This window comes from Chlorocebus sabaeus, chromosome 5 (assembly GCF_047675955.1).
Source record: "Chlorocebus sabaeus isolate Y175 chromosome 5, mChlSab1.0.hap1, whole genome shotgun sequence".
NCBI lineage: Eukaryota > Metazoa > Chordata > Mammalia > Primates > Cercopithecidae > Chlorocebus > Chlorocebus sabaeus.
Genome location: NC_132908.1, coordinates 20,687,176 through 20,712,973, shown reverse-complemented (window position 1 = coordinate 20,712,973; position 25,798 = coordinate 20,687,176). Strand labels below are relative to the sequence as shown.

At 43.6% G+C, this 25,798-nt stretch overlaps 1 protein-coding gene and 1 long non-coding RNA gene across 2 annotated transcripts in view; one reads left to right on the top strand and one right to left on the bottom strand.

The window, feature by feature from the left end:
• HS3ST2 (heparan sulfate-glucosamine 3-sulfotransferase 2) overlaps positions 1-8,497 on the bottom strand; it is a 100,705-nt gene extending 92,208 nt beyond the window's left edge. The window contains exon 1 of the mRNA XM_007987830.3: positions 7,558-8,497. Within this exon, the coding sequence (XP_007986021.1) occupies positions 7,558-8,042 (485 nt within the window). The 5' untranslated portion in view covers positions 8,043-8,497. The remainder of the gene's footprint in view (positions 1-7,557) is intronic.
• On the top strand, positions 7,862-10,862 carry LOC140711660 (uncharacterized). The gene is made up of 3 exons (XR_012092927.1): positions 7,862-7,946; positions 10,238-10,356; positions 10,705-10,862. It is a non-coding gene; the product is annotated as an uncharacterized lncRNA (long non-coding RNA).
• Positions 10,863-25,798: the final 14,936 nt, after the last annotated feature.

The following is a 25,798-nucleotide window of genomic DNA, read 5'->3' as shown; positions in this document are numbered from 1 at the left end:
TGCTTCTGGGAAGAGGAACTTCTTGGTTGAAAGACGAGGTGAAAAGAAAGGGATTCATTTTCTCTAAATACCCTTTGTCACTTTTGAATTGCACAATACAAATTTTTTTTTTTTTTTCTGAGACGGAGTCTTGCTCTGCTGCCCAGGCTGGGGTACAGTGGCACTATCTTGGCTCACTGCAACCTCTGCCTCCCAGGTTCAAGCAATTCTCTTTCCTCAGCCTCCCAAGTAGCTGGGACTACAGGCGCACGCCACCACACCTGGCTAATTTTTGTATTTTTAGTAGAGATGGGGTTTCACCATGTTGGCCAGGCTGGCCTCGAGCTCCTGACCTCAGGTGATCCACCCACCTCGGCCTCCCAAAGTGCTGGGATTACAGGCGTGAGCCACCACACCCAGTCGAATATCTTGTCTATTCTAAAATATATAAACTGAAGGGGAAAATGTGTTCTTTGTGATAAATTATAATTTTTAAATGGGTTATCTTAAGCAAAAAAATTAAGAAGGTCAGACGAGATGGCTGACACCTGTAATCCCAGCGCTCTGGGAGGTCGAGGCAGGAGGATTGCTTGAGCCCTGGAGTTTGAGACCAGCCTGGGCAACAAAACAAGACCCTGTCTCTAACAAAGGATTTTAAAAAGTAACCAGGTGTGTTGGTGCACGCCTATAGTCCTAGCTACTTGGGAGGCTGAGGTGGGAGGATCACTTGAGCCTGGGAGGTTGAAGCTGCAGCAAGCCTTGATTGTGCTACTGCTTGAGTCTCAAAACAAAATTAAGAAAATAATAGTAGAGGTCGTGCTGCGCTTTGGCAAATGTCATGAAGGTGGCACAAGAATGTCTGAAATCTGAAAAAAGTCTCCCTCCCAAATAACTATGCCACCATTTGGAAGGCAGCGTGAGAGGTCCTTGAGCCTCCACCCAGATAGAGCAGACACTTCTGGCTTTCTCACATGGGGAGTGTTCATGGTGGCTGGTGGCCATGGGCACTGAGGTGGAGCCATTGTCAGCTCCTCTGATTTGAAAGCTTAGGAAGACACCCAATGGACCCATGCCCAGGAAATCCATGTGATGCTCGGGCTCCAGATCACCCAAGCCCAAACCTCTGTCTCACGTGCCCTGGAAAAGCATACTTAATAATAACTCCCCTGTCCCCTGTCTTCACCCTGTCCCCTTAACCCACTGAGAAAGCCACTGGGAGCATAGCATTGAACTAACAGCCCAGCAGTGTAGCTTGACAGGCAGCAATTACCTCAGAAGCACAAGGTCATTTCCCCTCCCGGGTGGCTTTTACCCACCTTGTCAAGCTGCTTGTGAACTTCACAGTGCTTCAGCCCAGCCATGTAGCCCATTAGCTGGCCTACAGCAGCCTGGCACTGAGCCTGGCCAATGGAAAGCATTTGACAAATGAATGGATTAACCCGCACCGGAGTTAGCTCCAGTGGAGACAGTGAGTCCCACAGGTTTAGGTTGTCTGCGTGACTTATGAGTTCCCTTAAGGCTGACTCACTACCCCCCAAAGCCCCACCTCCCCATCACCTGCCCTGAGCCCTCACAGGTGGAGATGACCTCTCCTCAAGTCCTCCAGGGGATCTGATCAATAGGGAACTGTGTGCTCCCACCCCCTTCCCACCCACCCAGTCACTCAGTCATTCAGGAATGATTCATAGAGGTCTAACCAAAGAGAGGGAAGTTATTCTACAGCCCTGCACACCAGATACACAGAACATTACCAAAGCATTACTGAAGCATAAATGCAAGTAATAGCACCTGTTGGGCATTGACTCTGCTTCAAATCCGTTAGGGCCCTTTGGATGTGTCCCAGATATGTGTAAGGTACAGCAAGTGCCTCTGTACAGCAGGCCACGAAGGACAGGCCCACCATCGCATCTTATCTCCTGTGAGCACTAGCCCCACACCTTCCCTAATTTCAGGATAGTTGCTTTCAGGGAGATGGCATGGGTAACATTCAAAAATATAAAATGAATTCAGCTCCTGGACCAATCAGAAGAGAGTCCTGCTGGCTACAGAGATGAAGCAGGGTCTAGTCACTGGCTCTTTGGAAGATCCAGAAAGTCCAGGTTAAGCTGGGGAAGCCAGGTCTCCCAGGCAGAGGGCATTTCGGGAATCAGTATGGAAACATCCTGTATCTTCAATCTAAGACACTATCAATCATAAGATACATGCTAATTTCGGAGATGTTAAAGATACTTCTCAGAATCTGTCAGTGGTATTTTCACATGTTCACATCCAAAACAGCCTTAACAATGTGTGTAGCTGGAAAGTACTGGGGCTGTGAGCATCTTCTCCACCTAAAATTTTCCTGTACCAAGTGGTAGGGTTTGGCTGTGTCCCCACCCAAATCTCATCTTGAATTGTAGCTCCCATAATTCCCACATGTTGTGGGAGGGAGATAATTGAATCATGGTGGTTTCCCCCATACTGTTCTCAGGATGGTGAATAAGTCTGATGAAATCTGATGATTTTTGATGGGGTTTCCCCTTTTGCTTGGCTCTCATTTCTCCCTTGCCTGCTGCCATGTAAGACATGACTTCCACCTTCTGCCATGATTGTGAGGCCTCCTCAACCACATGGAAGTGTGAGTCCATTAAACCTCTTTTTCTTTATAAAGTACACAGTCTTGGGTATGTCTTTGTTAGCAGTGTGAAAATGGACTAATAGACCAAGGCTTTGGGGTAAGCCTGTTCTTCATTGTAACCTCTTGCCAGTCCTCAGCTCCAAGGGGAAGGGAAACCAGCTCTTCAAAAAACTTCCTTGAGCAATGACAGTTCTCCTTGCCCGTTCTGAATGTTCCTCCGTGCCTGACAAGAACTGTACATTTGCTGGCACTAACTATTATATCTCCAGCATGCTACAAGGCTGACAGAGTGCTGCAAGACAAATGGGGGGGGTGGTTATAGACTCAATGGTTTCATTTAATCATAGTGTATGATGTACGCCTGGACCAAGACAGGGAATTTCTGTATAAAGGCCTAAGTCTGCATAGATGCTGCAATTGTGCATGCAGGTGCATGTGTGTGGGTGTGCACACACATTCATCTGTGTGCATACCTAGCGAGCACAGATCAGTCTGTTTCATGTGTTGATCAATTTGTTAAAAGACGATAAAACTGTCTGCATTAACTACTTCATGCAGGAGGCCCCTTACTTTCTGCCTTTGATTTTATTTTTTTCTAAGGTTTTGCATTTCCAGAGAATTGGGTTTTGCAATTAGAATATGATTTCTTGATTAAAATGAACTGGAGATCTTATTCTGTGATTTTTATTCTCTTTCTTACTTAGACTGTTGCCTCTGGGGCAAATATTCTGTCTTCTTTGCTTTGCGCCATCCCAAGAACATCATCGATGCTGAACAAATAAATAACCAGAGTTGTGAAGTGAAGTCTGAAATTTATAGAATAGGCTCATCTATCAAAATTTGGACACCAGAACACAGAGTCAATTATCACGTATTAACTTGCTCTTGTTGGCATTTCAATGCGTTTAGAAAAGATACACTTCCTCCACACACGTTCCCCTGCCATACCAAAACACTAGCAAAACTGAGAACACTTAAGACATAACTCAGCTTTCCCTATGACTCTAAAAACCACTACACACAGCAAAGTTTATATCTCCTTATAAAAGATGACCCTGAAGAGTCTATTTCACATCCAAACTTTCTTAGAATGGCGGGCATCCTAAAGATAACCTTAGATTTGGAAAAGCATTTTCACATAGTCTTACTTGATTTTTATAAGGTTGCAAAGCACTTCAGGCATCATTCCCATTTCATAGGTGAGCAAACTGACACCCAGATATGTGAACTGACTTCCTGTTAACATGGAAGGAGGGAAGGAAAGAGAAAAGGAATAGAGGAAGGAAGAGAGGAAGGAAAGGAGGGGGAGAGGGAGGGAACAAAGAAGGAAGGAAGGATAGAAGGGAGGGAGGGAGGGAGGAAAAGGAGAAGGGAACAGGGAGGGAGGGAAGGAAGGAAGGAAGTGGGAAGGGAGGGAAGGAAGGATAAAGGGAAGGAAAGAGAAGGAATAAAGAGGAAAGTATGGAACTATCTTTATAGCAATTGATTAATTCTTCAGCCCGATTTAGTAACAGCAACAGAGTCAGAAACTAATATTTTAAATACTAACAGAACTAATAGTGATAACAGGAGTGTTGTAGTAATTAGTAGCAATAACAGTGTAACATTACTGCCTTATCTTTATATATCATAGACTTTTCCAGGGCAATTTCACATACAGTTTTGCATTTATTCTTCACAACAAGCTTCTAGGATAGTTACTACAGGTCTCATTCTATGATGAGGAAGCTGAGACTTGGGAGAATCACCTTTCTTCAAATCATACAGCACCTAGGTGACCACCTCTGGTCTTCCGATAGTGGGTCCTGTCCTGGTTCCCTCATCAGCCTGGTGTTGCTTTGCCCACCTGTCCAAGCAGCTAGGAGAGGCCACCCTGCAGCTCTTACCTCCGGGAGGAAATGTGGGTGGGGGAGAACCCAGGCCAGATACACAGTTGAGGTAAGCATCAGAGATGGCATTGCAGAAAGACAGCAAATTGGAAAGAACCCACTGCAGAGGGCTGGGTTTGGTGGTGGCCTGAACTGGACTGGTTCCCAAGAAGGGGATCAGGCTGAGGACAAGAAGGTGCAGACTCTGTCTCCTGGTCTCTCCAAATGATGGTGTCTCTCTGGCTACATCACCTGGCCTTCAGCTTTATCTCCATTTACCCACAGAAAGAAGCCCCTTCTTTGTGTTAAGGGTAAAGCTTTTGATTTTTCCACTATCTGGATTTCAGCCTCCTGACCAGGAAGTTATCACCAGGGGCTTTGATGTGGGCAGATCGTACTAAGATCCACACTGCCTGCAACTTTGCAACACCTTCTTTGGAAAGCACAGTCCACTCCAATGGGTGCAAGGGTTCTTTGGCCATGTCTGCCCAGTGAACCCTGGCTTTATGGTGGGAAGTTGTGAACTGACAAGGCAGTGGACAGAGAGGGGAACATCCTATCACCCACCATACATAGCTCATGGAATTCAGGAAGAAAGTGAGAACGTGGGTTTTAAAGGATTCCAGAAATCCCCATGATTTCTGCAGTTAATGCATATGAGTTGGCCATAATAAAGAGAAATGTACATAAATGTTCTTTATATACAGAAAGATGTTCTGGAGGTTATGGAAACAGCATCCAAGTGGGGTAGTATTACCTTGCACAGAAATGGCAATCCACAAGCTAAACACTTGACTCCAGGGGTGTGGATTTGTAACTGAAAGAAGCACAAACCACACAGCCCTTTCCTGACACTGCAGCTTCCCAGCTTTCCTGGTCGAGCAATGGGGAGAAGGCAATCACGATCAGAACTCTAGCATAATCTTTTAGAAATATAAAGTAGAGAAAGGTGGTAGAGGGGGAGAGGAGAGAGAAGCGGAGCTGTCAGCATGCTTGATGTTAAATAAAACCTACCAAGACTCAGCTGAGAATTTTAGCAGAATCCAAATGTGCTAAAAAAAAAAAAAAAAAAAAAAAAAAAAAAAAAAAGGCATGGCTCCCATCTCTAAGGTTCACAGTTAAGCTGGCTTAGAATCACACATGCTAAGGTTAAAAATAAAAAGCAGCCATCCCTGAATGACAAGGGCTCCGGGATGGAAGCCTGAGGTATGCTGTTTAGTGGTGGAAGGAAGAGAGGGGAGGGAGGAGAGTCTGGGTTCAGGGTATAGGTATTTATTGGAGGGCACACTGAAAGCCAGATGCTCAGAATTTTGCTGTTTTGCACTTAAAAGGCACTTCACATTGGCAAAAGGTTTCATAATGATCTTCAGATTTTCCGTCGAGGAAATGCTGGCCTGCGTTCGAATGTCATGGCTGACCCACTCCGGGCTCTGCTGTTCAATGTGTTTGCCTCCCCCATCCCGGGGTCTGGCTCAGACAGTGTCCACATGCACCTAGACGGGATGCCCATGAGTCATAGCTTGGAAAGCACGGCAGGCTATTGGCATTGGCATGAAGCCAGATCTGCCACTCTGTGCCACCCTACCCTATTAACCAGACATAATGGTGCTGGGGCCACCCACAGGCTAGTTAGCCCCTGCTTGGCTGCAATGGGGACAGACTCTGTGTTGGCTTGCTAAGGACGGTGCACGACCCACTCCTTGTCCCCACAACCACAACTATTGTGGGTCAGGACTAACCTGCAAAAGTGCTAAATCAGGCCTGTGGTCCCCCTACTTTTGGTAAATCCAGGGCCCTCTGTTATAAGTCCAGTGGGGTCCTCTTTCTAATGAAGTTGTCCCTTGTCCAATATGCATATGACCTCTACTGCCTAAAGCTGTAGATAAAAATAGCAGATTTAGCCTCAGCTACTGTGTCAGCTACCATGTTACCCCTCCCCAACGTCATTACTATGCAGATGTTTCTAGAAAGTCTTCAAAGGGTCAGGTGAATGGTGAGAATTCTGTGACCTATGTGTTAACAGGGAGCCCAGACATTACATCCCCAAATGTGGGCTGATCCTACACTTCAGCACCATACAGGGCTGGGGAGGCAGATGGGCATTGAGGAGTGGATGCTGCCACCTTACAGAAGCTTTGGTCTGTGCCTTGACACCCCCAGTGGGGATAATTCTCCTTCCTGGCATGCATGGGAAGCATAGACAGTCTATGCATGACTGGCTGCCCCTAGGACCCTCGCCAGCCTTCACCCACATGCCCACCTTCAAATTCCACATTTTGGCTGCTGGTTTAGAAGTATCACTTAACGTGAAGTGTCTTTTTTACACCTTTAAGGCACTTTAGAAAAGCCTTGGAAGGTATACAGAGCAAGAACTGTTTTCCTGCCCTTGGGATGGATGAGAAACTAAAGGCTGATAGAGTTTAAGAAACTTGCTCAAGCATAAGTGACAGACCCAAGACTCGAATCCAGGGCTCTTTCCACTGCTCCAAGACCACCTACCCAGGGCCAGATCTACTGGGGATCTCAGCCCCGGTACAGCAGCAAACACCTGGGTTTGAGACTGAGACTCCCTAAGGCATCTTTCTTACTGGAGACCTCTGGGGATGCACTGTCATTTGACCTGAACTCTGGGGACCTTTCCCAAACAGAGCCTTGCTGCAAGGAGTCTCTGAACTGCCTTCTCTTTTTCAGGGTCCTTCAGGTGCTGGGTACCAGCAAAGACCTACAGAGGGTCAGGATGGGGCCGTGTTTAGGCATCACAGGTCTTCACCCGTCCCTTCCTTGAGCACCCTAAGGGCTGGTCATAGAGGGAGTTAGCCCTCCAGCTGGCACTTAGGTTTGACTGGAGATAATCCTTTTCCAACGACTCCGGTGACAACAGGGAACGCCCTCTGCAGTTCCAGAAACTGCCCATCTAGATTATCACTGGGAAGTTCTGGGTAAATTCTGCTATAGTCCCCCATGGCCCGACGTGTCAGCCTGAACCCATACAACGAGTCGGGTTAAAAGAAAAAGAAAACACAAGAGACGGATGAGTCTCCCGATGGAAGCGACCAGAGACCCGGCGCACGGAGCTGAGCTCCTGGTCCTTACCTGTACCAATCCAGCCCGCGGCCGTAGTTCCTGTCAAAGAAGTGGGGCTCCGTGCCCAAGGCCCGCACGTCTGGGTGCACGCGGATAAACTCCAGCACGGCCCGGGTGCCCCCCTTCTTCACGCCCACAATGAGGGCTTGGGGCAGTCGCTTGGTACCCAGCTTGGGTGAGCCGGAGTGGTTGGAACCCGAGAGGCGAGGGGCGGGCACGGCGGCGGCGGCCGCGCTGGGAGGGCTGGGCTCGCTGGGCGTCGGCCCGGAGGGATCACAGGGGCGGGACTTCTGGAGAAGTTTCTGGCCGCCCGCGCTGGGGCCGCGGAGGCAGCGAGGCGCGCCCAGGAGGCGGCTCCGACCCAGGTCGTCGCAGCAGCACAGGAAGCTGTAACACAGGTAAGTGCAGGAGAGCGAGAGCGTGAAAGCGAAGAGCAGCCTGCGCGCCCTCCGCGGCTGAGGTGGCCCCGCGCGGCCCAGGACCCTATAGGCCATGGCTCCATGGGCCCGCGCCGGGGGTCATGGTTTCCGAGGGGGCACCGGCGGCGGAGCTGCTGTGGCCCTGCGGTCTCCTAGAGGGCTCGCGTGGCGCTGCCCCGGTCGCGCGGATCGGGCGTTGGGGGCGCCGTCTTCTCCGGGCGCTGCTGGCCGGGGTGCGCACCGTGCCCCGGGATCCCGGGAGCAGCTGCTCCTCGGGGAACAGGCGGTTGCATTTCCAGCATCTCCCGGTCCTAGATGATGGGGCTCCGGGCAGCCTGGCGGCTCGGGCGCTCCCTGGCTCTTACGTGCGCCGGGTTCGGAGCGCGCCCAGCGCCCGAAGCCCCATTCCTGATCCTAGGAGCGCTGCGCACGAAACGCTCGGTGGCGGCGCGCTGTGCGGGCTGGCGGGTGGACCGAACGGTGGCGCTGGAGCGGGCTGCGATCTGGCTCTTCGGGAAATGCCGAGCGGAGTGCGCTGCCGGCTCTATTTAAGGAGTTGCCTGACGTCAGCCGCGCGGGTCCCCCGAGCCCGCGCCGCGCCCGGGGACCTGGCCCGCCCCCTGCGCCCCCACTCTCTTACCCCTCCCAGAAACACAGGACGCGGGCGCTCCTCACGCAGGCCACTCCCTACAGAGCCCCAGGCCAGCTTTGGGGCGGTGAAGCGAAGGTGTCAAGGCATAGTACTCCTCTGGGAGGCTGGACAACCCTACCACGCGGGCCTCTCGACACCGAGGGACACGAACCCAGGTCGAGATCGCGTCGACATCCAGACCAGACAGACCCAGACGCAGACGCAGGCACCCTGCCCTGATGCGCGGTCCCACCACCCTGACCTGCACACGCACGCACAGGCACAGAAGCACACACGCCCTAGCTCGGACACACCCCCACGCGGGGAGGAGAAGTCCCCTGACCTGGGCCCAGATACACCGACAGGAACACTCCCCCCCTCTCGACATCTCGCCAAATGGACACACACAGCCCGGAATCCGACACGGAGCGCACGCACGCCCAGGACGGGGACACGCGCTGTAGATGGGATGGGTGGAGGAGCCGAGCGTGAGTGAGATTCCGTGACTATTCACCCAAGCTTCTTAGCCCCCCGCACGCTGACTCACACTCCGGCGGCTTGCTCTGTCTCACACCTATGAGGCACGCGCGCACCCCAACCCATTGTCACCCCACCTCTCCCAGGGCCTGCCCGGAGAGCGAGCCCCAGAGCGGCAGACTCCGCGCCAGGAGGGTTCCTCTCTTAGCAGCCGCCGCCTAGCGGTAGACCGCTCCCGGGGAGCTGTCCAGGGTACTGGAGGGTCGCCGAGGGCTGAGTGCTCAGGGCTTCTTCACGCAGAGACACTAGGAGGAGGAAACAGAGTACAAGGAGAACGTATCCAGGAGCAATTCCACTTCGAATGATTCCTAAGTAAATGCCCACAGCACAGTTCTCGGTGACCACGTCAAGAACAGGCTTAAGTGACGATCTCCAGTACTTCCCTGAAGTACCACGCTGGTACCTTGGATCAGAACCCTGCATCAGAACAGGCCTAAATGGCCATGGCCAAGAACACAGCTGAGTTGTCCTTCAACAACAATGCCAATGCCAATTCACCATGTCTGGGCGTTCACAAAGTGACCCCACCACCACCCCCCAAGAGAATGTCTAGATGACCACCATCACCCCCACCCCAATCAGGTTACAACTGACTTCCTTCCTCAGGGCGTAAACTGATCATTAGGTTCTGTGGATCTTAGCCCAAACCAAAAAATATTTTGTCCCCAAACCAGTCCCATCCCTAGAAACCTTAAACCAATTCTACTGCAGATAATAATAATAATAGCTACCAACTTTTTATCAAGCACCTAGCATGGGTTAACTGATTAAATATTCACCACAACCTATGAAGTTGTTACTATTACCCCCACATGACTTTGCTGTCTTAATTCTAATAGTAGCTAGCATTTACTAAGTGCTTGTTTTGTACGAGTTATGCGCTAATACTTGACATGCATTACCTCATTTATCTTTGGAGGTAGGTATTATTGTAATTCCTAATTTACAGGCAGTGAAAAGAAGATTTTAACAAACATATACACAGCAACTGGCAGAGCTGGGATTAACCCAGGCAGTCTGACTTCAAGATTCAAGCTCTTAGTTACAGCACTTTGCAGCTTCCTCACTTCCTTTGACCATTATTCATATAATTCTATCCTAGGCTCCTCTCCTGGATGTGAGCTAATTTGTCTATGTCTCTTCCAAAATCTTGCACCTGGGACTGCATGAGGAATTTCAGATATGGATTGAAAAGTTCAACAGGACTCTCACCTCTCTTTTGTAAGTTCTATTTCTAGTAATGCCACCTAAAACTCCATCATCTTTTTATTGTAGCTATATCATACTGCTGATATCTCAAACTTGGAACCAAGTAACATCTCTAAATGTTTCTTACAAGTGCTGCTGATTAAGGCACAGCTACCCCATACTATGCTTGTACAGTGGGCCTTTTTGGACCCAATATGTAGGTCCTTATAGATTTGACTTGATTACATTTCATCTTGTCTCATCAGTTCACTGCTCCAGTTTTTGTCAAATGTCTATTTGAAGTCAAACCATGAGGTAGCTTTCATTTATTCAAAAAGAAAAAGTAGAAAGATTATATCCCAGCTTTACCCTTTATTCCAGGTGTACTTTGGGCAAATGGACCCCCTTTGAGCCTCAGTTTCCTCAGCTGTAAAATGGGAAGTTATGATCCACCTTAAAAGCCTCTCAAAGTTTAGATGTTGTGTAATTTTATGATTCCATTATCCAAAGCATGAACCACTCGCTTGGCATCATGTAATTTCCACAGCTGATCACAATTTAATTAATTCATCATTCTAATTGTTAATAAAAATGTCAAAACAAATATGCTGAAAGTTCTTCTCCTTTTGGATGGGGGGGAAGTGTCTCACTCTGTTGACCATGCTAACATGCAGTAGTGCAATCACAGCTCATGCTGCAGCCTCTACTTCCTGGGCTCAAGGGATCCTCCTGCCTCAATCTCCTGAGTAGCTAGGACTACAGACATGTGCCACCACACCTAGCTAGTTTTTAAATTTTTTTGTAGAGATGAAGTCTTACTGTGTTGCCCAAGCTGGTCTTGAACTCCTGAGTTCAAGTGATCCTCCTGCCTCAGCCTCCCAAAGTGCTAGAATTGCAGACATGAGCCATAATGCCTGGCCTGAAAGGAGCTCTTATATATACTTTGAACAATTATTCACATCATGAACCTGCTATTTTTGTATTCCATTGTTAAAATTACAAGGTTAAATGTGGAGTCATCTGCTACGATGAGTACTATTTCCCTTAGAAAATAAAACATGAATATAATGATTTCTCATAATTCTGTGCTTGCTTTAATTTTTAAATAATTTTTAATCTTTGAACTGTGATATCCCTGGGTACCCAAATATATGAAAGCCAGGAAGATTTTCCTCTTCAAATTTCCAATCAGAGTAATGACTGACTTGGATAGAATTTTTTAGGAAGTGAGATCGTGGACATACCTGCCCATCTCCTATACTTTTATCTGTTTACAGTAGCAAACATGATTCTGCTTTAGGGGTACCAGGTAGGTTTATGTTGGGTTGTGTAGTTTGTCAATTAACACCCACTTAAGCAAGGTATGTGCTTATTTTTGTATCACATGAAAGTCCAGATGAAGGTAATTCAGGACTCATATGGAAGCCCCAAAGTGTTTGGGACCCAGGTTCCCTCTATCTTGTTACTCCACCATGCATTTCCTCCATTCTAAAGTCACCACATAGTCTACAATGACTTATTCATCTACAGCCATCATGTTCACATTCTGATCATCAGTAAATAAGTAAAGACATGCAATATCTCTTTAAGGACATTTCTTGGAAGTTGCCTGTATTATTTCCACTCATTTTCAATTTGACAGCATTTTATCATTTGTCTTTCTAGCTTTAAGAGATGCTTCAAAATGTAGTCTTGATTCTGGATGGCTATGTGCCTGGCTAACACTTTGAGATTTTGTTATCAAGAAAGAACTAAAGAATGGTTATGGAAGACAACTAGTAATCCTTACCATCCTTGGACAAACAATATTCCATCTTTTTTTCCCATGTGGTTTGTATGGGTTGAACATAGTTCAAAGACAGGCATATGACACCTGACATCATCACTTTCTAATTATATTTCAAGGACTGAAAGTAACTCAAATCTTTGTAGTGAGAATAAACCACACAACTTTTGTTAAAACTATTAGAAAAGAGAAACTCTTCTTTTTCTGAGATGATGAATTAATCTAAAATAAGCCTGAAGCTTCCAATGGTCATCTCTACCATAAAGTGGAGAAACTGACAATGAAGCCAATGAAGAGGAGAGCAGAACTGACAGAGGGAGAATTAGATTCCTGATAATATCCTTTGAACCTCTGAATCTAGCCATGCTGAATGCATGGACCCTGGACTTTATAGCTCCAGTGATTAGCTATCTTTCTGTTAGCACTTGCAACTGAAAGAGTGCTGATTAATACAACAAACAAAGAGTTGCTCCCTCAGTTGCAAGGAATAGGTACCATTTTAATAAAAAGTGGTGGGGGTGCTTATTTTGAAGGATATGCACATATCAGGACTACAGCCCTTCCAAATTTGAGACAGTCATAGGATCCAGTTACTTTCTTCAACTTCTCTTGTAATATCACTAAAAGAATGAATGTAAGTAGCAAAGAGATGATGTCTCAAGACTAATCCCTAGGATACTACAAGTTAGGGGTCAGGGAGACAAAAAGAAATCATCAAAAGAAGCTTCAAAGGAGAAGGAGAGAAGTGATAGAAACACTAGAAGAATGCGGCATCTTGAAATCCTGGTGAACAAAGCATTTCGAGAAGAAAAAAGTGTCACCTGTGTCAAATGCGTAGAACGAATGAGGATGAAAAATTGACTTGAGTTCAACAATGTGGAGTTCATTGGTGACCTTGAGAAGAACAGTTGTAGAGGAGAGGGGAGAGGTGGGAGCAAAAGTTGATTGGAATGGGTTCAGGGCAATTGGGAGCACTAAAGATCATTCTTTTGAGGAGTTGAGTTGTAAAGGGAAGCATATTAATAGAGCACTAGAAAGGCAGAGGTGAGGTCAAGATGAGGTAGTTTCTTTTCTTTTTAAGATGTCACAAATAACAACATGTATGCTGATGAGAAGGACCCAGTGGAGAGGTGAAATTGATGATAAAGGAGGGAAAGTGAAGGATTTCTGGGGTCATGTCCTAGAGGAGACAAGAGTGGATTTGATATGTGTACAAGTGGAAAGGTTGGCTTTATCTAAAAACACAGACAATAAAATCATATTGATAGGCACTTGCAAAAAGATGGATGGAATTGGGGATGATTATGTTCAGTGATCTCCAGCCACAGAAAGACAAACATCTCATGTTCTTACTGATTTGTGGGATCTAAAAATCAAAACAATTGAACTCATGCACACAGAGTAGAAGGATGGTTACCAGAGGCTGGGAAGTGTAGTGGGGTGTGCATGGAGTGGGGGAGGTGGGGATGGTTAATGGGCACCAAAAGGTAGCTGGAAAGAATAAATAAGACCTACTTTTTGATAGCCCAACAAGGTGTCTATGCTCAATAATAACTTAATTGTACATTTAAAGATAACTAAAAAAGTGTAACTGGAATTGTTTGAAATACAGAGGATAAATGCTTGAGGGGACGAATACCTCATTCTCCTTGATGTGATTATTACATATTGCATACCTGTATCAAAACCTGTCATGCACCCCATAAATATATACACCTACTATGTACTCATAAAAATAAAAGATAAAAAAAACCAAACCGACCATAAAAAAATCATACTAACAAGAGAGAAAATAAAGTATATGAACACAGATGCAGGTAGGTGAGTAGAGGTGGTCATAAAAATTCTTCTGGTTTCTTCTACTTTACCAGTAAAGCAAAGGCAAGGCCATTGGCTGATGGGGATAGTGGAGAAAGTGTTAGAGGTTTGCAAAGAGGAGGGGGGGGTACTAAAGTAGCTATATAAAGCCTGAGAATGAATGGACTAGGAAATATAGTATGATTGCTAGGAAGTGTTAAGGGCCCTCTTGAGAATAGAAATGATGAATTTTAAGTGAGACTAGTCGTCATGCTTGTACATTCGCTGTGTTCGGTTGTGCGGGTGCAGTCATTGAGTGGGAAGAAAGTTGATTTTAACCCAAGAAATACAGCACAGTGAGAGATGGTCAATGAGTTGATGGTTATAACTCATGCCTTTGTTCAATATAGCCACACTGTAGATGCTACCCCACCCGTTCATCATTAATAGCCTTCTTGGTTAACAGACCAACTGACCAACTGTTGCAGCATCACAGTGCCTGTGTTCAAGTAACCTTTATTTTACCGAATAATCACCCCAAAGCACAAGAGTAGTGATGTGGGCATATTGTTATAACTGTTCTATTTTATTATTAGTTATCGTTTGCGTTTTTAGATAAGTTAATCTCTTATTGTATCTAATTTATAAAGTTTATCATAGGTATGTGTATATAGGAAAAAACATAGTATATATGGAGTTCAGTACTATCCACGGTTTCAACCATCCACTGGGGGTCTTGGAACATATCCCTCTTGGATGAATTTGACTGACTCACCATCTTCATTGTCAACAGCCTGGTCCAAGTTACTATCCTTTCTCATCTAAATTCTTGCAATAGCTACTGACAGTCATTTCTTTCCTCTGGCTTCTGTTCCCACTCTTTCATATTTTCCTTTGAATTGCAAGATGCTGGAAGTCTGAAAACTACATTTCCCAGAATCTTTGACCAGCTGGTTTTCCAGTTAGATTCACCCACAGGAGATCCTGGCAGAAGACTGAAAAACAGATGGAAGGAAGAAACCACGTTTTGCTTCTAGAGATATCTCATATAGCATTAGCAGCAACAGCAGGGGTGGCTGTGTGCAGACTTATAATTTCTTTCTCGTGTTGCATGGTGGTTGAAGTGAGCATTCCTATAGCCTCAGCAGCACAGAATTCATAGGTCCTGGCTCCCACATGTTTAATGGACCCTCTATCTCTCAGACAATTTTGGGTGCCCCAGGATCCTGCAATGTTAGCGGAAGTGTGACCTTCTGGCTTCCTGCAAGGTGGATGTGGCCATGGTTCCTAAGGCAGCAGTAACAATAGCAGATGCTTCAACTATCACAGCGATGTAGCAGTCATGGGCTCTGTTAACACCACTTCCCCTTGATCCTCCAGTCTAGGCATGGTTTTTGCAGTTATTAATTTTTCAGTAACTTCCATTCTCCCCTTTTTGCTCCTCCAACCCTTCCATCACTTTTGGGACAAATTCCCTCTATTAAATCCTTTCCATTTGAAATACCCAGAGCTGTTCTGTTTTCCTGAGCGGATGCTGACTGACAGTCCTCTAACAGATCTTCCTAAAGTCCAGTCTCAAAAAGAGGAATCCTTCTATTTAAAGCCCTCTATGGCTTCTAATATCACTCAAATAGAAGATCTATTCCTGAAGCTAAACACTTGTCAACGTGGTAAGAAATTTTTTAGGACAATAAGCCAAAATAACACTGCCAACTGCACAGATCACTCACCTCCACCTTGACCCTACACTGTTCTTAAGCAACAAACAGACTAAGAACTGACCCCATTTGAAAATGAAAAATAATCAGAAGAATCCGGCATGGGATCCATGAATAAATACTACATAAGAGGATGATTTTAACTTAATTCTTCTTGGTTCATGCTAACATTGTGACTTTTCCCATCACTATGTTTGAACTCTCCCAGTCTGAAGCTCCTCTTAATCAATTTTCCTGTAGAATAAGTGACTACAGAGTGAGTGGCACTGTTTTCTGGTTATGTGCATGGCAAGGGATACATATGGGATCCAACTGCTCAACCTTGTGCCTCTTTCCTGCTCCCCACAGTACCTGATGCCTGCAAGTGCTGAGACTTTTGAAGGTTTCTGAGGCAATGTTTCCTACTGTAGGCAGTCAGCTGCAACCTACTTGTCTGCTATGCTGGGTGATGCTTCCAACATTTTATGGTAATCTTACATTCTCCATTGCATCCTCTCACTTTCTTTGTCCTTGTAGATTAATACCTTTATTTCATTCCTTTAGACACAGTGGTATTGTGAGAAATAGAGTTTATGTGACAGAAATGTTCTGAAAGAACCTTGAACTTCACCAACAAAAAACAATCAGGTGGTGGCTCTTGAGTTAATCTCTCTGTACCAAAGAGGCAACTCCTCCAGTTTTGAGTCTTCAGCTCTGGCCGTTTTCAAATGTGGACCCTGCAGGTGGCAAGCAGTGAGCAAGTAAACAGTTTAAGAAGATCAGCCAGTGAGTAGCAGGGAAACCCAATTAATTTATACCATACAAGTAGTACATGACTCGGTCCTTTTGTAAAAATGTAGAATAGTGCAGCCAAAGATAAGATGCCCTTTGACCACCCATCCCCAGCAATTTTTGTGCTCTCTTCCTTTCCCCAAAAGTTATTAACACTGTCACAGTTTAGGTAGTATACTTTTAATCTCTTTCCTATGCCTTCATGTATAGAAAAAAATAGAAAAGAAATTTTAAACCCAGCATACTTTGTTGCGGATTTTGCTAGGAATGTACAGACATGATGAGGGTATTCTGCAACTTGCTTTTTTTCACTGAACATGTTAATGCCTACAGATTTAGCTTAGGCTTTTCAGGGTATTTTCATCACATATATGATACCTCAAGTTAATTCCAGTTTATATTTATTTATGTGTTGTGGTTTATATATCCATTTCAGTGTTGATGGGCATTTAACTTTCTATCCTTTTCCTTTAGGATTAGATTTGGTTGCATATAATGGAAAACCCCAAAACAATAGCAGTTTGAATAGGATATAAGTGTATCTATGTCATTTAACGGAAGTACAAAAGGAAGCAATCTGGGTCTGTATGGTAGCTCTATGAAGTTATCAGGCACCCACACTTCTTCCATCTCTCTGCAACTTTGGATGTATCCCACCTTCTTATGGTTGAAGATGGGCACCTGACATGTCCACAATCACATCCCCAATCCTATTGACTGCGTGGAGGAAGCAGAGAAGGGTACTCTTCTTCCCCCTTAAGAGAATTTCTCAGAAGTCTACACAAATGTCTGATCACCTTTCATTGGCTAGAATTTAACCACATGGCCACATCTGACCACAAGGAAAGCTAGGGTGTGTACTCTTTTGATGAGTAGTAGTGTTCATTAGTCCTTTTGTTTTGAAAAAGAAGTGGATAGGAAGTAGGCAGCTAGCAGTTTCTGCTTCCAGTTGTTTATACTCTGTTATTCTAACAACAATGCTTCAATAAGCATCTTTTAACAACAAGGATCAGTAAAAATATCCCCAGCCAATTAGAACAGACCCTATAGCCAGAGGAGGGTCCCTCTGTGCCAGTCATTAACTCTAGTTGCTGGATCACAGAAAAGTGCAGGGCTAAGGGTAAGGGATTGAAGCGGTCCAGGGAGTGAGGGTCGAGGGCACTTAAACGACCTGAGGTTGGGGTTATCTACCAACCAAAGGAGAAGCATTTCAATATTCTAGAAACTGGTAGAGGCCTGCTTATATTTTCCTTACAGTGTACACGTGACAGTGTGTCTCTGAAGAAGAGTCACTGGGTCACAGGGTATACATATTTTTAATTTTAATAGATTCTCCCGCATTTTCTTCCAAGTTACCTATGCTAATCCACACCACCCCAGCAATACCACCCCAACCTCAACAATTCTACATATTAAGAAATCGTATCTTTAAAATAATTTTGCTTAATCGTATGGAAGAAAAATGTTATCAAATTTTTGTTTTTATTTGTATTTCCCTATCACTGAGGGTGAGAATCCTTTTATATATTTCATGATCATACTTGATTTCTGGTTTGTCAATTGACTCTTCATAGACTTTACCCATTTTCCTGGAGTTTACTTTTGTTTATAATCTGAAGTAGTGCACTAAGTTTTTTCCAATTGGATAAGTAATTGTCCAAAATCAATTACTGAATGGTCTTCTCTTTTCTTGCTGATATAAAATGCTATGTTTCTAACCTCTGGACTCTCTCTTTGATTCCATAGATCCATTTGTTGACATTTACAAACAATATGGTCTTAACATGCTTCAATTTTGTAATGTTTTTGTAAGATTTTTTAGAAATAATATTTATGTAAGAAGAATCATAAAGAATAGACAAAATGCTTTTGAAAATAAAAGGAAGAATGTTTTACTTTGCCAGATCTTAAAATAAGTTATAAAGTTATGGTAATAAACAGTGTGGTATTTGCCTAAGACAGAATACACAAATTGATCAAAAGGATGAAAAAGAAAGTCAAGTAATAAGCCTTCAGTATTTGTTGAATATGTGATGGAGTAGGCATTTGGTTGTTGGAGTTGAGACAATTTGTTTGCCAAAACAAAACAATTTCCAAATGAATTGAAGCATTTAATATTATTCTAAATGATGAGTTAACAGGTGCAGCACACCAACATGGCACATGTATACATATGTAACAAACCTGCAAGTTGTACACATGTACCCTAGAACTCAAAGTATAATAATAAAAAAAGAAATTAACCCACAAAATATCATAAGAACATTTTGAGATAAAGAAGTTTTTAAACATAAAAGCAGTGGAAGATACCACAAAGGATAAGATGGTCAATTTTGACTACGTAAACACTTTACATCTGTATATTTAAAAATAAAATAAAATAAAAACACATGACACCAAGAAAAATCAGCAACATATGACAAAGTTTAATACCCTTAATATGTAAAGTCTTTAAAAAATCAGTAAGAAAAAATGAACACCACAATGGGAAAATGGTCAAAACATATGAGTAGCCATTTCAGAAAAGAAGAAATGACTAATATACAAATGAGAAACTTGAACATTAAAGAAGTACAAGATAAATTAATGTTCAATAGAATTTACCTATCAAATTGGCCAATATTTTTTAAATGATAAGCTCCAGGCTATCAACCCTATATAAAAAGGGCACACTCATGCACACTTGAGTGTTTACATTGGAGCAGTAGTTCTGGAAGACAATTTAGCTGTGTATATAACGCACATTAGAAAGTATTCATACCTTTTCACTCAGGGTAGAAGTGTATCCCAAGAAATAGATTGTAAATAGATTGTAGATACTTACAAAGATTTTGTTGTTGTTGTTATTGTTGTTTGAGACGGAGTCTCGCTCTGTCGTCAGGCTGGAGTGCAGTGGCACGATCTCAGTTCACTGCAACTTCCACTCCCGGGTTCAAGTGATTCTCTTGCCTCAGCTTCCTGAGTAGGTGGGGCTACAGGCACGTACCACCATGCCTAACTAATTTTTGTATTTTTAATAGAGACAGGATTTCACCATGTTGGCCATGATGGTCTCGATCTCTTGACATCGTGATCCACCCGCCTCAACCTCCCAAAGTAAGGTTTATGCATAAGGTTAGTGTTTGTCACATTATACAAATAAAATTGGAAGCAATCTTAATGCTGCATTAACTGGTTATTGCTTAAATAAATTACGGTTTCTTGCTCTCTCAATGTCAACCCCCTATCCCAATTCAGAGTTGACTGGGAAGAGGCAGGAAGCCAGACTTATATTAGGCATGTGTGTCTGAACTTGGCCCTTAATGATCTAACCTACTGATTCTCAGCCCTGGCTGCACATTAGGATCACCTGGGGAGCTTTAAAAACATGCTGATATCTGAGGCTCCCTCCTCCTCCCAAGATTCTGATTCAATTGGTCCTGGGTGAGGCCTAGGCATTGGTATTATTTTTAAAGCTCCCTGGGTGATTCTAATATGCAGCCAGGGTCAAGAACCATTGCTAACCAGCACTCCCTTTAAGTTGATTAATTATATAGGCTATTGACCAAAGCTGGAACTAACAGCCCTCAAGAAACCCCAGGGAAGCCACGCCATTGCTTGAGTCCAACTGATCACAAATGGGCAGCGGCCAACCTCATGCCCCAGGAGACTGGCCTCCCTGGCCATGCTACAGCCCAGTCAACCAAGCGTCTATTAGATTTAATACCAAAGAGGTCATGGGTGACCTTGACAAGCACACTTACCGGCGAGGGATTCTTGACTGTTCTGTGACAAACTGCCACAACAAAGCTACACGCCAGTTCATGTTTCCATTTTTAGCCTCTTTATTACCTCCATCTGTTGATGGAGATGCAGCAGCAAACACACGGAGTGTGAACTGCAGCCTTATCTGGTATTGTATAAATAAGAACAGCCAAACTCCCACAATGTCTCCCACTTGCAGGGGGTGCTAATGCTTCCTAAGTGGGTCCCTCCTTCTGTCCATGCATTCCATTTCTACTCCTTCAGTCTCTGTTCCCCTCTCCTCCACCTCAATAATACTTTTGCAGTTTACACTCCATTTCACACAGACAACTTTCTAGCACTTCCTTGCTCACACAGTGATGCCTTGAGGCTTAGCTGCAGACCATGAAAAGGCTTCTTTATTTTCATCAGCAATTGCCTCTTCCCTAATCCCCCCCACAGCTCTGTCTCTGACTCCCAACCTCCTCAACCTGTCTAATGACATTGTGAGCTGCAAGGACTACAGTTCATTTCAGATAATGTATTAACATATTAAAGGAAGTATGTGTTAATGTCTGGAGTCCCTCTTTCTGAGTATAAGATGAAAGACTTTTAAAAAAAGAAGAAAATACGTGGCTGCTGTTTATTGGGAGTCTTTAACTTTCTGTACTCTTTCCACCACACTCAGATTCCCAAGAGAGAGAAAATGGGGACTAGGGAATATTCCAATGTTTCCCAAACTTCAGTCATTCACATTGCACCTCCAAGATTTCTCCCCCACCAGTGTACAAATAGTATGATTATTTATGTAACTTTTTAATGTTATCTGACTCTAAAATACATGTATATGATTTTTCAAAAGTGAACCTTATCATTACTCAAAATAAAACAGCAGTCTCATTTCCCAAAATTGAAGGTAACCTTTAAAACATATTAGATATATTTCCTTTGGCTATATGTTCCATAGTGGGATTGCTGTATCATATGGTAGTTCTTTTTTTTTATTTATTTGTTTATTTTTGAAACAGGGTCTCACTCTGCCACCAGGCTGGAGTGCAGTGGTGCAACCTCAGCTCACTGCAACCTTCACCTCCCCAGTTCGAGCAATTCTTGTGCCTCAGTCACCCGAGTAGTTGAGATTACAGACATGAGCCACCATGCCTGGCTAATTTTTGTATTTTTAGTAGAGACAGGATTTCACCATGTTGGCCAGGCTGGTCTCAAACTTCTGGCCTCATGTGGTCCACTCACCTCAACCTCCCAAAGTGCTGGTATTGCAGGCATGAGCCATCACATCCAGCTATTTTTCAATTTTGTAAGAAACTTCCATACTCTTTTTTATAATGGCTGTACCAATTTACACTCTCACCCAGGGTATATAAGAGCTCCTGTTTCTCCACATCCATACCAGTATTTTTATTGTCTTTTTGATGATAGTCACTCTAACATGTGTGAGATGATATCTCATTGTGGTTTTGATTTGCATTCCCCTGATGATTAGTGATGTTAAGCATTTTTTCAAACACCTGTTGACCATTTGTATGCATTCTTTTCGGAAATGTCTATTCAGATCTTTTGTCCATTTTTAAATCAGATTTTCTTTTGCTATTGAGTCATTTGAATCTCTTGTATATTCTGGATATTAATCCCTTGTCAGATCCATAGTTTGCAAATATTTTCTACCATTGTCTAAGTTGCCTCTTCACTCTGTTGATTATTTCCTTTGCTGTGAAGAAGCTTTTCAGTTGGTGTAATCTCATTTGTCTATCTTTGCTTTTGTTACTGTGTTTTTGAGGTATTACTAAAAAAATCTTTGCCAGACCAGCCATGAGGCATTTCTCTTATGTTTTCTTTCAGGAGTTTTATTGTTTCAGGACTTACACTGAAGTCTTTAATTCATTTTAAGTTGATTTTTGTATATGTTGAGAGATAGTGGTCTAGTCTCATTCTTCTGAATGTGAACACACAGTTTTCCCAGAACCATTTATTAAGGAGACTGCCTTTTCTCCAATTTGTATTCTTGGTACCTTTCTCAAAAGTCAGTTGGCTGTAAGTTGGTGGATTTATTTCTGTGTTCTCTATTCTGCTTCACTGATTGATGTGTCTATCTTTATGTCAGTACCATGCTATTTTGACTATCATAGCTTTGAAATATAGGCCGGGCGCGGTGGCTCAAGCCTGTAATCCCAGCACTTTGGGAGGCCGAGACGGGCGGATCACGAGGTCAGGAGATCGAGACCATCCTGGCTAACACAGTGAAACCCCGTCTCTACTAAAAAATACAAAAAAAAATAGCCGGGCAAGGTGGCGGGCGCCTGTAGTCCCAGCTACTCGGGAGGCTGAGGCAGGAGAATGGTGAAAACCCAGGAGGCGGAGCTTGCAGTGAGCTGAGATCCGGCCACTGCATTCCAGCCTGGGCGACAGAGCAAGACTCCGTCTCAAAAAAAAAAAAAAAAAAAAAAAAAAAGAAATATAATTTGAAGTCAGGTAGGGTGAGGCTGTCAGCTTTGTTCTTTTTGCTCGAGAATGCTTTGGTTATTTGAGGTCTTTTGTTGTTCCATATGGATTTTAAGATTTTTTTCTATTTTTGCAAAGAATGTCATTGGTATTTTGATAGGGATTGCACTAAATCTGTAGATCACTACAGTAGAGTAGACATTCTTACAATATTAATTCTCCCATTAACTAAGAGCATGGTACTATTCACAACAGTCAAGATATGGAATCAATCTCAGTGTCCATCATTGAATTCATGGATAAAGAAAATGTGGCATATATGCATAATGGAATACTACTCATCCATAAAAGGAATGAAATCCTGTCATTTGCAACAACTTGAATAAACCTGGAGGACATTATGTTAGGTGAAATAATCCAAGCACAGAAAGACAAATACAGCATGATCTCACTTACAGGTAAAATCTACAGAAACTGATCGCATAGATGTAGGGAGTAGAATAGTGGTCACCAGGGAAGGGAAGAGGAGCAGTGGGATAAAGACAGATTGCTCAATGCATACAAAGTTACGTTACATAGAAAAAAATAAGTTCTAATGTTCTATTCCACAGTAGGATGAGCATGGTTAACAATATTGCATTGTATATTTCAAAATAGCCAGGAGAGAAGACTTGAGTGTTCTCACCACAAAGAAATGATAAATGTATTAGGTGATGGCCTTGCTAAACACCCCGATTCAATTATTACACAAAGTGCACATATATCAAAACATCACATTGTATCCCAGAAATATGTACAAGTATTATGTGACAATTAAAAGGTAATCAAGGAATAAAATCTTTAAAAACACTTTCACACATGTATCTCAGAACTTAAAGTATAATTTTAAAAAAAATACACACATTCAATACAGACAACACAACACTATAACATTCTTTAGATCCTGTTTTCTGCTAGAAACTGAATTTGAGATTTGCTTTCTCTTTGTTTGGAAGAGGAATAAGCAAGAGAGGCGTTAAAGACATTTTAGCACCAGATTGATAGTTCTTGACGTAATCAGAAGGACTGAAAGAGGTTTGTAAAAGAATAACTTTCTTTGTGAATTGATGGCTGTGTTGACACCTAATATTATCTTGGTACTCATAAACACCCCACACTTGGAGAAACATTGCTCTAGCCCAATGTTTGCTTTTATTTCTAGTGAGAGCCTTTATATACCTCTTTTCCTATCTTAGCTGGACCCAAAATTAAGCTTGAATATGATTTTGGATCCTTTTTCCTTTAAACCAGGCTAACCATCTATTGACCAATAAATCTCCCTAAGAGATTCCAACTTTGTAGGTCTGAATCACAGCTCGAAAGCTGTATTTCTAAAAAGTACACCAGGTGATTCCAATGGGAAGATAAGTTTGGGAAACTTTTACCTAGGATCTATCCTTAACCAGCAAGGTACCACAGTACCCCCAGTAGAAACTGGACTACCTCACCCTCCCCTCAACCACTGTGCTCAAGTGCCCCCAAACTAAATTCCTCTAAAATGCCTCAGCTATGAAAGGTTCTCTCATCTCTTATCATCTTCCTGCAAAACTGAAAAATCTGTTCTTTATTAATAATCCCTAAAAGCATCCCACCCTAATCCTACACTTGGGGTGTGGAGAGGGGGAAAAGAAAAGAAAGGGACCAGAGAATGCCTGCCTTCTCTCCACCACGAGGGTAACACATGTTCACCTCCCAGTCACTCACCATATTTTTTCAATTTCTACTGGGATTCCTCAGTCCTATCTCCACAACTTCAACTTCTGTGAATCCTTGGTCCTAAAGAAGGCTGGTGAGAGGAGAGGGTAGCGGGCCAACTGTGTTAAAATATCATTGAACTTGGCTTACAGAGCACCCTAGAATGTTTTCACCATCCAGTGAACTCATCCTAATGGGTTTTCTGGTTCAGAATCAAACATTTGTAGGGAGCATTGGTCAGATTTCCTATAGTTAAGGCAGATAGCTACTAACATATATGTTGATTTGGAGGTGATCTCTACCAGCCTACTCTCTAGAGGATGTCCAGTGTAGAGGTAAACCTTGGGGTTCCTGGAGACAGGTGGACTTGTGTTCAAAGCCTGTCTGTGCTACTTGCTACCCAAGTGACCTTGACTAAGTGATCTAGCCTCTTGCCATCTCGTTTTTCTTGTCTCTGTTGGGGGTGGCAATAACAAAAGGGACTGTATCTTAGAGTTGTCATGAGAGTAAAAAGAGTAAAGAGATTTTCATGGTGCCAATAGAAGTGAATGCTCAAAAAAGGTTAGCCTTTATTGTGATCAATGTCATTGTCATCATCATCAATCTATGAATGTCTAAGCCCACAATTAGATAATATCATAGTGGACATTTGTTCTTTTAAGCTGCTCAGCTTTGAGCACCTTTCCTATGTTTATGGAATTCCCTACACTAAGTCTTGGTGGCAGGCAAAACTTCAAGCTGAAAAGTGTCAGATTTCACTTTCCTGGACTCCCTTGCAGCTAGGGAAATCCAGACACTGGCTGTGTCCCTTCCCATGGGGTGAGAAGTCCACAGGGCCAAGGAGATGTGTTCACCTATGGCTGCCCGCCCCCCAACTTATAGATCACATTCCAGGTATCCTGGATCCTGGACTATCTGGTCAAAAGGCTTCAATTCATTTCCAAGCCTGTACAATCTCCTCCCCAAATCCACGATTTTGAGGGTGGACTGCATGCATATCCTAAGGTTCAAAGGGTGGCCATGAAGTGACTGTTTGCAGGCAGAGGATGGCGGTAGTGTGTGGATGGTGCTTGGATGCTTACATGCCTGTATATAAGGCAACTTAAAGTGGAGAATGAGTCAGTGGTGGAAAGAAAAAGGGGATGAGCCACCGACCAGGCTGGTTCTCCCCCTGCCATCACCTTCATTTGAACTGGGCCTTTAAGGATGTTTTGAAGGCATATTATAGAATGTATTTTATGTAATAGTTTCTTAGGTTTGGTTTATAACTTTTAAATGTTTAAGCATACAGTAGATTGGACTTCAATTGTGCTCTTGCTCTAAGCCCTGAAAGTGTTAGGAATTGTCTGTGCACCTGCTCTGGTCTTTGCATCAGTAGCAAAAGACACAAGGAAGCAAGGACTACAGAGAGTCTCCACCCACCACTGTGTGTGTGTCGGCGGTGAGGGAGCAATGTGTGTGTGTGTGTGTCTGTGTGTGTGTGTCTATG